Source organism: Miscanthus floridulus, chromosome 6 (genome assembly GCF_019320115.1).
Source record: "Miscanthus floridulus cultivar M001 chromosome 6, ASM1932011v1, whole genome shotgun sequence".
In the NCBI taxonomy this organism is placed as follows: Eukaryota; Viridiplantae; Streptophyta; class Magnoliopsida; order Poales; family Poaceae; genus Miscanthus; species Miscanthus floridulus.
In genome coordinates, this window is record NC_089585.1 from 86787637 (window position 1) to 86801257 (window position 13621).

Here is a 13621-nt window from a genome sequence, read left to right on the forward strand (position 1 = left end):
ATCTTCATCCATTTGCTCATCCACTTGGAATGTATACTAACCTATCTCATGTTCACTTAGAGCCAAAGGTTAGTATCTAGGGTTTCATCAATTCAGCAAAACCAAACTAGAGCTTTCAGCGAACCAGTTAACCACAGGGCCATTCTGGTCCAACTCTTTTTCTATCGATCGGACGGCCACACTTCCTTCACAGATTTGCTTCACCTCGACACAACCTCCATGATTCCACCACATGCCGCCTCATTCCTCCTCGGGACCTCTGCATGGGTTTTGAGGCCCAAACTTGGAAACCGTCCACCGGATGGTTTTGAGGCCCAAACCACCAAACCGTCCACAAGTAGCGTACTCCATACGCATCCCCGGCAACTCGACGCGTGTCACCTCCATCCTCAACCGCCCGGGCGCCAAGTCTTTTAGAGCCTTGCTCGACTTGCACGTCCGTCGTCTTGACTCGGTCAACACGGTCACTACTCCATGTACACTTGCTCTTATCGATGTCCCCAGGCGTCAGCCACCACGGCTTGTCACCCGGCCTCCTGGTACCTCAGTCCAAGCCTCACGTCCTTCCCTCACCTGTTCCAGTCCATTGGCACGGCACGTCCCTACTTGAACTTCACCTCGCTGTCGACCACCGCCTCCAAGCTCCACACCTGCGCACCACAAGCCAAGAGACATATTACACAACCCAACTCACGCCATGGTTAGTTCAACCCAAGACGCGAATCACGTTGACAATCACACATCACAAATCAGAACCATAAGGGCACATATCAACCTTGTGTTCGCAACTAAACTGGGTCTATGGAAAAAGGCTAAAGTAACCACGAACAATCGGAGTAGCTGTGTCAATGCTCTGTTCACTGCCCCCGAGGCCACGATGATGACTGATTGGTGTCTAGAAGAAGATGGCCTATGAAAGCATCACCTGGTGGGCTGGTGGCGAGGGGCGACGTAGGGCGTGACTGGCTCAGAGCAAGTACAGTAATGGGCTTATAGCCAAGCTAGTCAACATTTTTGTTGATGTAGAGAGGAGAAGAGAAGAGAGAGAAGAGAGCTTGGCTCTTATTTTATCTTAAGCTGGGCACGGAAGCATGGGCATCTGTGGGGCCAAACAATAATGTATGTGAGGAGGAGTATGAAAGAGAAAGTAAGACATGGTACCACATAATAATAAACAACATTTTTATAGATAAATATGAGACAACTATTGTATGACTTGGGTCTTATAACTTGACTTATAGCCAAGCACTTGGCTCTATTATTGACCTTGCTCTCAGTTTCCCACCTGGCCTGGCCATCAAAATAAACCAGGTTGGCCTGATCCTGTTGTGGGCAACGCAAGGTTAGAAACACCGTTCCTTTAGTAAAAGCATAATTGGCCTTTGCAAAAGATTGCACGCCCATGCCAATGCTTGATGCTCTTTCATAGCTTTCGCGAAAAGCATATCGAATAAATCAAAGCACAGAAGCCATGGTATCTCGTGGACACCATCATCAGAATCATCTCCATGCTCAACCAAAGGTGAGCACGATCATCACCAAAAAAATCCAAAGCAAATAGAGGGAGACAGATTCTTCTTCTTCACACGATTCACAAAGCCAAAGCTCGGCATCATTTCCTACCATGCTTTACAACGATAATACCCTGTTCTGTACAGTATATCAAAGCAAACATACACAATAGTTTAAGTCCTGAAGACGGGGTCCTGAAAAGGTAGACGGCAGTAACCTTCAGCTAAGTACAGTTACTTGGGGTGTGCCCACTAAGGCAAGGTTGATCGTAGCAAGGTGGAGTTCCATGTCACAAATGGCAAAAGGTAAGCCAGACAACATGATGGCAGCAGCATCCACAGCTCAACCGCACGATCACCATGACGAGCAGGAATACCAGAAATCAAGCATCAGAATTCCACAAACAGTCTTTTGAGGCCTGCTGAAAGTAGCAAAAGCAGGATACCTTGCTTCCCTTCCATACCCAGAAAAAGCCAATCCAGTAATAATGATGATAATGACCAAACTGAACTCGATCTATATACACATGCAGTCTTGGATCCTTAAGATTTTGTTTATACCTCCATGTTGATGGCCACTTCTAAATACTCAAACCCTCCATGCCGAGTTTCTTTGACTCCATCTTGAGGAACTTCAGATATCTAACAGCTTCCTCCAGGACAGAAGAAGTATCCAGTTGATCTCCATCAGGGATTATACCCCTAAGAACTGTGACCACGTTCCTGATATTCTCATGAGTTACATTTTCCATGGATCCATAGCAAACTGAACTGTTTCCAGAAACTTGACTAGTTGTCTTAAACCTTGGCAGTGAAGATGATTCAAAGGGACCACTTTCCAAGGGATCAGGAGTACGCCCGGTACTCACAACATCATCTTCATCGCTGTAATCATCAGAGCTCAGAAGTGCATCGATTTCTTCTGTATCCTCCTTGAAAGATGAGGGCTGTTCTTCAAGATTGCCATTGTCTTGGCCTGAACTTCTACAAACCACTTCACCATGGCATTGGAGCAAATCGATGTTTGTGGGGTTCAGATTGTTCACCAAGGCTGGATGGTACATGATGCATCCTTTTTCATCGGTGTGATCAAAGATGATGAAATTTCTGGGGCATACCTTGGAAGGCTGGAGCTCAAATGCATCAAGTGGGCTTCGGATGTGAGGGCTTGTGATGCCCGAAGGGGCTGCTAAGGCAGGTGAAACAGGAACACTGTGGTTGCACTGAACACCCAAAAGTCCATTATCCGCTTCATATCCATAAGCAAAGGAGGAATTTCCAGCTAAAGATGTTGGATACCTCTGCATGGGTAGATGGCCGAAATTGGACCCAAGCACACTATGACGCTAATGTATGTGATCTACTTGATTTGTTGCAGTGAACTGCCCAAAACAACCAGAATTCTAAAATGTGATTGCAGCTTGCAACAACAGATGACTAAATATGTCCTACCGCGAAGTAGCCATCACCATGACTGCACTGTTTTGTTGTAGCAAATTTCTATTGACACCGAACCTAAATAGCAGATCAGCCTGCAATTGACGGAAGTAGTCATCATGATAAGTAGCCATCACAGGCTTAAGCAATTGACGGAAGTACTCAGCCTGCAACAACAAGGTTCAGAAAGAGTAATCAAATAACCAAGGACATGGATAGTTTTAAAAGAACATGTAAATTGCATTTGAGTTATATATATTTGATACAGATACAGATCACTTGAACATTTGCAAGTAGCATATCTACATACTGTTGTATTAAAGGTAAAATACATTGTGCTTTAATATCTTTATCAATAGAAACACTGCAGTTAGAAATGGAAACAAGAAATACTGACTAAAAACATTGTCCTGTGCAATACTGCAATTCAGGGAAATCTCGTTTCTTTTTATGTTCTAGGATAAATAAATCTCTTTGACCATGGGTGTTCCACAAAATACATTTCAGAACCAACTTATTTAGCTATCCATAACTAAATGATTTTCATTGGGACCCATCAGTATTGATGGATGATTCTTTTAACTGCTATACAAAGATTATCATGATGGACCAAAACAAATTATCTAAACTTAGCCGTTGAAAGACTATATTATATGTTATTTTCTATTTCAGAACATTTATGCTTTATTTTGGAAACAGGAACAAAATAAATAGCTCACCTGGCACACTTCAATAAGCTGGTAACAAGCAAAGATCCTAACATTCATTACTATTCTTCCCAATTCCTTCACAACACGAAATCTCTTAAGCTCAACCTTCACATACATTCTCAATCTTTTCCCACTTGAGTCGTCAAGAATAGAGAACCACTAGAGGAAAAAGGAGTCTTGTGGAGATGCAGCCACCTTACCTGTGTGGCGAGCCAAACAGGTCAGATGAAGACCATAAGAACTGCAATTTGGAGAAGAAGTGCCATACACAATAACACGGAAGAATACAACAAGGCAGATGGACTTTCGGCTACTAGGATACGACGAGTACAGGGGCATCCACGGCATCCTATCCGTCAATGCTCAACTTCTGTTATATCCCTTGTGAACTCTGAATCTGTTATCAACATCCAGAACATGCGTATACACATGCACGCCAAATAATTTTTGCCAAAACATCGAAGTTATTAGGCAAGTATACACTTGTAGTTATATCAGATCCGAACATAAATAGACAAATAGCTTAAGCTAGTCCGGGTGCTCGGTTTCGCGCAGTAGGAATGGAAGAGAAGGGATGCTCGGTTTCGCGCAGTAGGAATGGAGGAGAAGGGATGCGCATACCTGTTGGGTGCCGTCGCCGGCAAAGGATCCGACGAAGACCTAGTCACCTGGTGCAGGACGGCGGCAGCGGTGGCACAGTTGTCTCTCGTCGCACGAGAGGCAGAGCGCGCGCACGCGGCGGGTACCGGAACGGGAGAAGAAAAGCAGGGTGAACTCGGGGGCTGTTTGGTTAAAGATCATCTCCAGCAGACCAGCAGGCAGCAGCTCTTATAATGAGCTCTTTCCTAAAAAAAATCATGAAGGTGATTAAGAAGAAGAAAAATACTCCCTACGTGCTGAAACATAATTTACCCAACATTTAAAAATTTATCACAAATTATAAGTGATTCTAGGTATACCAACACATACTCATTTATTGACACTGACACACATGCCCTAATTATATACATGCATTCCAATAATATCTATTGACAAAACCAAACACCATAATTAAAATATGGTGATAACAATAGATCTCCATGATAAAGATAGAGTTATACGTATATCATTAGCTCAATAATATAAATTGTTCTAAAATTTCGATGACACCAAATATTTCAGGACCAAAGAAGTACTCCCACGTCTTGAAATATAGTGTAGGAGTATTCTTATTTTTCCTAAGTCAATTCATCTTAAGTTTAACTAATTTTATAGAAAATAGAAATAATATTTTTAACATCATATAAGCTCCATTATTAACATTATAGAATATATTTTTATAACTTACCTTTTTAATGTGTAGGTTGATTTAGGACAAATAAAAATACGCTATATTTCAAGATGGGGAAGTAGCACTGGTAGAGAAATGACCTTTCATCTACTTCGATTTTGAGCTTTAGTCTTGATATTTTTTGCGTCAGGGAGTAGAGAGAGAATTAGTCCCGGTTGGAGCTACCAACCGGAACTAAAGGCTCCTGTCCTAGCAGGCTTTCGCAGCATGCCACCTTTAGTCCCGGTTGGAGCCTAAAACCGAAACTAAAGGTCAACCTTTTAGTTCCGGTTGGTGTTACCAACCCGGACTAAAGGTCCTTCAACCTTTAGTCCCGGTTGGTAACACCAACCGGGACTAAAGGGTGATCTTTTAGTCCCGGTTGATATCACCAACCCGGATTAAAGGTCTTTCACCCGGGACTAAAGGTACCCCATGGGTCAATTCAAAAGGAGAGTGTCCAGGACTCTGTCACATGTGGTGTACAGCTGAGTTGGTAAGGAGTTTATGCGCGAGGAGAGAGGTCCTGAGTTCGAATCTCATACACCGCAAGAGAGGCCTCCCTAGTATTTCGTTTATTTTTTCTCCTGGGGATGAACCTTTGTCCCAACCTTTACTCCCGGATTGTCCCAACCTTTAATCCTGGATTGCTAATCCCGGTTGAGAAACTGGGAGTAGAGCTAGTTCTCAACCGAGACTAGATCTCATTTCTCCACTAGTGTAGGCTTTAGTAAACTCTTTTCTCTCTCTTCTTTTTAATTTTTTCTTGATCCCCTAAAATCTCCCCTCTCTTTTGAAAACAAACAAATGTCCCCTCCATCCCTTCTGGTTATGCTCGATATTTTTTTTTATTTTTTGACCTTTTTAAATCAATGTTTTAAAAATAATCTAGCTTAAAAAGAATTTTATGATCTAACATTTTGTTCACATCAACCTATGTGGCGTGCCAAAATACCATTTTCATGACAAACCTACGATAAAATTGATCATTTAATTACCATTAACAGCCACCTCGATCATGAGGTACACCAACGGCCACAATTTCACTATAGTTGCTCTTTACAATATCCGGCAGGAATGAGCATAAGAGTCCATCACAAATCCTTCTACAAAGCCCTTGCACATCAACGGTCATGATTCCACTAGAATTGTTGTTTGCGATCCCCAACGCGGAACCACCGAAAGGCTGCAGTGCGTTCCAAGAGCAACTCGAGAACTCACAGACCATGCAGAAATCTTCGGTGAGTCCACACCGAAAAATTTCGGTGCCCTTTGAAACTCTTTGTTTAATACAAACTTCCCTCACGCTCTCAGACGCCGTCACATGTCCCTAGCCTATTCTCCGGTGCCCTTCTCTCCTGTGCCACTAGAAGAACAGGCCCTCCTATTAAAAACCCATTGTTTTCACGAGGGAGCCTAAGCTCTGGTTCCCCGAACCTCGGAGCACCGGACTTTTTAGATGGCCCACCAAACAGCGAAGATAGAGATGGTCAGACCAAAGCAGTTAGGCTGACCCATTATGAAACCCAAACCTAAAATAGGTCTCTAACACAATACTTATAGTACCTATATGGAAGACCCATTTTAGGTGCTAGAAAAGACATAACTCAAATCTGAGTATCCTCTCTCCTGAAGACCCATTTGTAAAAAGGATTGTCTTTTGGATCTTGTTGTTGGAGAAGACAAAAATATGTATTGAACCATTTTCCTATAGCGCTACACAAAGGATGAATGAGTCTTTTATTTTAGGTCACGATTGTTGGAGACAATCTTAAAGGGGGTAAGCTCTCATGCTTGCCGTCTAGTGGGTACAAGACTTTTTCGGTGAATGCAACAACACTAGACCAAGCCTCTCTCTCAAAGTTTTGTTTTTCAAATGTGGTAACTCCAAAGAGTATCCCATGGGACAACAATACCTTTAGCACTAAGTGAGCAATTTTGAAAATATTTTAAAAGGTTTTTTCTTGCTTGCTTGCCATGTCACTATACCTAACATATATGCGTTGTTAGTCCTCACCTAGTAGCACTAGATAATCGTATTAGCCAAAGAATTTCCTTCTTTATGGTATGAGTACCTATCCTAAATCTGGTCATGCACTTCTCTGCAACACCTGGGTCGGTGAAATAGACCCTTATAGGTTTATACCTTTGCCTTTGGGCTTGTCTCCACTTGCATTCACGATGTTCATCATCTCTTCCATGTTGAGCACTCCGTCTTCATTATCACGCCATCTCTTCTCATAGCTCCATATCTTGCCCAACACCATCTCGTGGACTCTAGCTTAATCATCTGATCATCTCCAATAAAAGCATTAGTCCACTAGTTGTCACTCAATTACTAAAACTAAACTTAGGACTTAGTTTCAAAAACAAAACTAAACTTAGGACTTACTTTCACTATGAATCAAATATTTGCTAACACAAATCATCGGCAACTCTTATCTTAGTAGTAGGTTAATTAAACTACTAAGGAGGAGCCAATCATGGATAGTCTACACTTCACAATTCTACCATGAAAGAGGAAATTACAAATAAATACAGAGAGAGATGGGGGGCCAATTGACTTGGCTAGTCTTGAATCTTTAATAAGGAGGAAAAAAATTATACGCCCAGGGCGATAAAAAAATAGATCATAGATGCAGTCCCAAAGTGATGGCCACTGCGAAAACGGAAAGAGACAATTGAGGGCAGGGGACAATGAGAGGAGTTGCTAGCTTCAAGGGCAGAGCCAAAGGCAAATCTAGGGCTCGGTGACACTGGTCCCTCGCCAAACCTCACCATCCACTCCAACAAAACAATGAGCCCATTCGGTGCCTGGCTATGGAGTCGTTCTGTCCGTATAGCTGCAAAGAGGAAACACCTAAGTTCATCGAGAAGTTGCAAGATTCATTATTGGGCACAGCAGTAATGCCGGGAGATAATTGGAGAGGAGTTGGGCGGCGGAGAGGAGTAGCTTGGCTGCTTAGCCACTTTGCATCACTAAGAGTTTTTCCTTATAATTTTGTCACTTGTTTTCGCTAAAAATAAGACACACCCATCAAAGGAAATGGATAAATCGTAGCTGGAAGGGGCAAGAGGGTACCTACCGTAAGTATGCAATTTTCTCAGGAAATGGATAAATCGTAGCCTAACTCATGTTTTGGCTGGTTCGAGGGGCAAATTCATTTCCGTGTTTTGTAATGGCAAATTCGAGCTAGAGGGTACCTACCGTAAGTATGCAATTTACTCAGCAAATTAAGCATAGCTTATTTCGTTAGATTCTTTATGGTAGGTTTAAGTTCTCGACTTGATGTCGGTGCTTGTATTTTCTAAGATTTATTCTATGATTCAATGACTCTATCCTTTCAAATGGTAAGCGAGACGTCTACGATAATTTTAGCAACTTCAAGATCCATCGGCTTAGTCTTTTAGAGATGCTCATATGAGTGTTCGTAACATTAGCTAGTACGACATATTTGACCGTATTTGGTAATACAAATACAGATTTACACAATATGATGAGCACATAGAAACAAAATATTTTCCCTTTCCTTACCTCTGTGAGAAACATGAGACCTCTAATTTAACATGGATGTAACTACAAGCAACAAAATGTAAGCATCAAATAAAAATTTATCAAACACGGTTTGTCTATGCAAGACAATAAAACACTAAAATATTATCTATGTGTATGATGACTTGAGTTAGGCTGAATAAGATCTAACGTGGATTAAGGCTAATATAAACAAACCAATTACATCCGTAGAGCACAGTGGCGCATAGCACTAGGAGCGAGTAGGGAGAGGCGTCCGTGTTGACTTAGGAGTCACGATGCAGGGGAGACGGGGCTACGTGTACTTAGGTTAGTGCTCTGCCTGCTTGGCTTCCAGCTGCCTCCGTATGACCTAGGTGGATGATTACCTTTCCTTTTACCTCATCTTCGTTTTCTACAAGTGTAATTGCTTTTGTAACGTTAGCCTGTTTCCCTGGTTTGTGTGTTGAGAGAATTTCTTATTTGACACCAGAAAAATAACCTGTTCCTTTTTTGGTCTAAAAAAAATTCCGTTCCCTATTTGACATCGAGTTCAACTTGCATTCCTTATACGACACTCCGTTGGATTTTCCCTCCGTGAACCGTTAACTGCCATGTGAAAAGACGATTTTGCCCCTGTGGGCCCCACCATCCTTCTCCCTCCTCTCCTCCCCTTCTCCCTTGCTCGTATAAGCGCAGTGGGCCCCACCACCCTTCTCCCTCGCACTGCGCTGGCATTGGCGGCGAGATCGCCGGAGCCGAGCCGAGCCAAGCCAACGCCATCAGTTGGGCGTGATGTGGATGGCCGCGTTCTTGGCGCCGGAGCAGACGGGGCAGGCGTCCGTCCGGGGCTCGCACGCCTTGCACAGGCACAGGTGCCGGCACAGCAGCAGTAGCACCGATGCCTCACCTCCGCCGAACGCCCTGCACGCCCACTTCGCCGCCAGGGCCGGCATCGCGTCCTTGGCCGCGTCCACGAAGCAGCACGACTCTACGTCGTCCGTGCCGTCGGACTCGCCGAATCCCTCCTCGGCGGCGGGATGCGCCGTACCGCAACCACCACCGACGCCGGCGCGGAGGAGCAGGGCGTCGAGCGTGGCGCGTGGGCCCGACGCGGCGGCCTCGTTGCTGCGCGCCAGGCCGCACCACACCTGCAACTCAACGGCCAGGAGGGAGAAGGAGAGGAGAGGAGGGAGAAGGGTGGTGGGGCCCACTGCGCTGTGTGCGCTGCTTATACGGGCGCGGACAGGAGGGATAAGGGGAGGAGAGGAGGGAGAAGGGTGGTGGGGCCCACAGGGGCAAAATCGTCTTTTCACATAGCAGTTAACGGTTCATTGATGAAAAATCTAACGGAGTGTCGTATAAGGAATGAAAATTGAACTCGGTGTCAAATAGGGAACAGAAAATTTTTGAGGGCCAAGAAAGAAACGGATTATTTGTCTGGTGTCAAATAAGGAATTCTCTCTTGTGTGTCTGTGGGTGTGGTCAGGGTTTCTTTGCATTTGAACATTCAAGACTAATACTCTTATGGTAAATTCCTCGTGTAGTATTATAAAATTGCACGCTCTCTTATTTGCTCAAGACTAATACTACTATTTTGACTTTTCCTTACTCTAATCAACTTTTTAGCTTTCCATCTATACAGAGACTGATGCATCATGCATTGTATGTCGATAAAATGAGGTCAAAACCAGATTTATTCAGTTGCATGCATAATGCTAAAGTATGTGTAAATTGGCATATTTATAAATAATTGCATAATGCTAAAGTATGGACAGATGTAGTACTAATAAGTATGATATTTATCAAATACTTTAAGTGTGATCAAATTTATAGAGTCATATGCTTTTGCATAATGCTAAATTATTTATAAATATGACAATTAATTAGTCATAAAATACTTTAAGTGTGATCAAATTTACAGAGCAAAAGTATCAATATTTGTAGTACTAATAAGTATGATATTCATCATAAATATATTATCTTAGTATACCTAATTGATGTCAACATGCAAGGTAGTTTGACTTAATAAAACTAGAGTCATATATTTTTAGAAGGGAGGCAATATTTTAGATTATCACAAGTACCAGAATTTGGTATTTGCTGTGCTAATTCTTGCATATAATCACTCCGTCATATAGTATAGTGCATTCTAAAAGTTTTAAGACAACTTAAGGGATCCTCAAATGATGTATGTACCCATAGATTAAACCCAATTAAGGTGTTCCTCGTCAAATTATGGTTTCCTTTTTAACAAACTTTACCGAATCTTAGCATTCGCACCACGTAGAATGCAATCAGTACAAATTTTATAGAAGTCATAATACACTATATTGTAGGACGGCCAGAGTACATGATATCCGTGTGTCTTAATTAGAGGTTGGTAAAAGTATTTTATATGATTTATATTCCCCTGAATTGTGATCGAGTATTGATGAATCAGGCAATATATAGGATAGTAAAACCTCATAGAGAGGCAGTTCACACGACCTATGTGTCCATGACCTTTTTGGTTAATGGGGGATGATCGGCGTGCATGCTATGCTGTTGCTGCCTCCGGGGGGCCAACGTTTCCTTCTGGACAGTGACATGGTACCTAACTTTTATTTCCCTGCAGTCGCGATCCGGTGTTGACCCCTCGCGCGCGCGATCCTTCCCCTCGGTTGCCGCCCCCGGCCTTTTCGATTTCGTCGGCCGGCCAGCGGGAGCGGAGCGGGGGGCGCAGCGCCGCATGCAACGGAGAAACTGCGTGCGGTGTGGCACCATCCAGGTTGCTATCAGCAACAGCGGAAACACGCCGGCTGGACGAGTAGACAACGCACGGCACGCCTGCAGGTCAGGTCAGGTCAGTCAGATAATGAGGCATCCATTGATCTCGCTCCACGATCTGGAGATGGTGGTTGCTTCTCTCAGTAATCTGGAGCATGATTAGGTTTTTGACGCCTGGCCATGGAACCAGCCAGATGGATAGATCATGGATGCATGGATGGCGAGCGTTAATTGGTCTGCGGTCTGCACGCCCCTTAGTTCTGCTTCGGCGCAATTCGATTCGACACGCTTGTGTTGACCGGAGCCATCCGGCCGGCCGTTTGGAGATCCAGCAGTGACCACCGAAAGTATATGGATTCTGTAGCAACAAAACCAGAACAGGGGAAAAGAAGAGGGGGCGGAAAATAAAGGCTCAGGTGCTTGTACGTCTTTTCAGTTGTTGTTGTGATGATGAGATTCTTTTTTTTTTTTTGGAGAAATTGTGGTGATGAGAATTGTTATGGTGCTTGGATATGTTCATGCGCAATACAGCCTTCCTTTGTTGTCGACAATAGCAACAGAAATAGGAGCGCTCGAGGCATTTGAGTTCACATGGGACGGAATGTCTACATAGCAACCGAATTAGCAGCGCTCGATGCATTTTGTGCTCATGGGCCGGCACGACGACGGAGTTTGGCACATCTAGGCCGACAGCAGGAACGGCGGGCCTGGTCCAGTTCGGACTCCAGACTTGCCAATTAGCGCGCGAGACTTTTTCTCAAAAATAATAATAAAAAAAGACGTGCGAGAGACGCCTCCATTCCTTGTTTTTTCCCCCTTGTAGTCTTGCATTTATACAATTTAAAATGTGGAGTATTCCACTTAATCCTTGTAGACTAGAACATACATGTCACTCCAACGGCTCCACTGACATGGCTTTTGTGTGGCAACTAGGGGCTGTTTGATTCATAACCAGAACTTGTCGCGCCACAAATTTGGCACGTCGTAACTTCTTAGGCATGTGTTTGGTTCATGCCACAACTATGGCGTGCCAAACTTTCTTAGCCATATGCCCCACATGTCATAGACATATTTTCATATCAAACTTTGCCAAAAGTGTGGCGCCTGATTTGTTGGCCACACTTTGTCCAACCTCAAGCCCCTAGTCCCCAACAAATTGATGGCCGGATAGGAAATGACGAGTTTTTTTAAGAATTCTAGGGCCCAGCCGCCGTCTTTTAACCATAGCCAAAAGACAATATAACATTTACAGCGCAGCTGTTAACCATTTAGAACCAAAGCCAGAAAACTCCAAACGATTACACTGAGCCAGAAAAAAGTGCCAAACTAACTATCACCAGAAAGCAATGATTGCACAACAACGAGCTAACATCGTTCAAAACACCTCAGCTGGACACTTCCTGAAAGAAGCTGGTGCTCGCTCTTTCTCCCTAGTGACGCTAGATGTGTTTAGAGGTTGCTTCTTGTTCTTGAGCCATAACACCTATCCAGTGGCCTCCTTGACCATCGCCACCTTCAGACATATAACCTCCTTCTTCTCCTCCGAGCAGAGTATCACCCATTTTTGGATCATCATCGCCATTCTGTAAAGGAGCATAACATACTCCTCCACGATGTCCTTCGAAAGCATATATCCTTTCTGAGTTTCCAGAGGCTCCAAAGAGTAGCAGAAGTAAACATATTTAGAACACCATTACGTTTATTATTTAAGCAAAACTTCCCTATAGATTCAAGAGAACCACCTAATTGCACATCAAAAACTATAGAAAGAACAACCCAAAGTTGCTGAGCTACCACATAGCCAAAGAACAAATGGTTAATTGATTCCACTTCATTGCAGAAAAGACATGTAGGATCCTCCACTTGTCTTCTCTTACTGAGATTGTCCCTTGTTAGGAGATATTCTTACTAAGTAGCCATAAGAAATACTGGACTCTAGGGGGATCTTAATTTCGCAAATAGAAGAAATTAAAACTGGTTGGATGCCTCTGAAATTAATTACTTTGTTTAGAGATTGCACTAAATATGTGTCACCTGACAAAGGACATAGTTGAGGGTATCGCCACGGGCTTCCTCCAAATCCAGCCTGCGGCTGTCTCTGCTCTTATCCTGGACATTGATGCTGATGAAGATCACTCCTACATGGTCGATGTGGACACTGCCTTACCTGATGGTGGTGTGTCTTTTGCTCCCTCTTAGGTTGACATTTTGGGACGAGTTAATCTAGTCACCCTAGCCTGTGTGCTGGCTTCATAAGAGCTTCCCTGCCATGAATTGGCATGTAATCAACCTAGGTTGGATTAAGTGGTGCTACTTTTGTTTTTGTTATCGTCTGTTTAAACACTTGCATGTTATCTGTTACCTGTTTCCCTTT

The 13621-nt window shown here is 43.5% G+C and overlaps 1 protein-coding gene across 3 annotated transcripts; it reads right to left on the reverse strand.

Moving 5' to 3' along the window:
* Window positions 1–1547: 1547 nt before the first annotated feature.
* Window positions 1548–4448, reverse strand: LOC136458536 (transcription factor bHLH144-like). Of its 3 annotated transcripts, XM_066458487.1 has the most exons (4): window positions 4280–4448; window positions 3927–4055; window positions 3668–3858; window positions 1548–3115 (listed from the first exon to the last, which is right to left on the reverse strand). In XM_066458487.1, the coding sequence occupies exon 4, from the start codon at window positions 2816–2818 to the stop codon at window positions 2093–2095; it is 726 nt and encodes a 241-aa protein (XP_066314584.1). In that variant the 5' UTR covers window positions 2819–3115; window positions 3668–3858; window positions 3927–4055; window positions 4280–4448; the 3' UTR covers window positions 1548–2092. The 3 variants fall into 3 exon arrangements, with proteins under 3 accessions (XP_066314584.1, XP_066314583.1, XP_066314582.1); XM_066458486.1 differs by lacking the exon at window positions 3927–4055; XM_066458485.1 differs by having other exon boundaries at window positions 3668–4055.
* Window positions 4449–13621: the final 9173 nt, after the last annotated feature.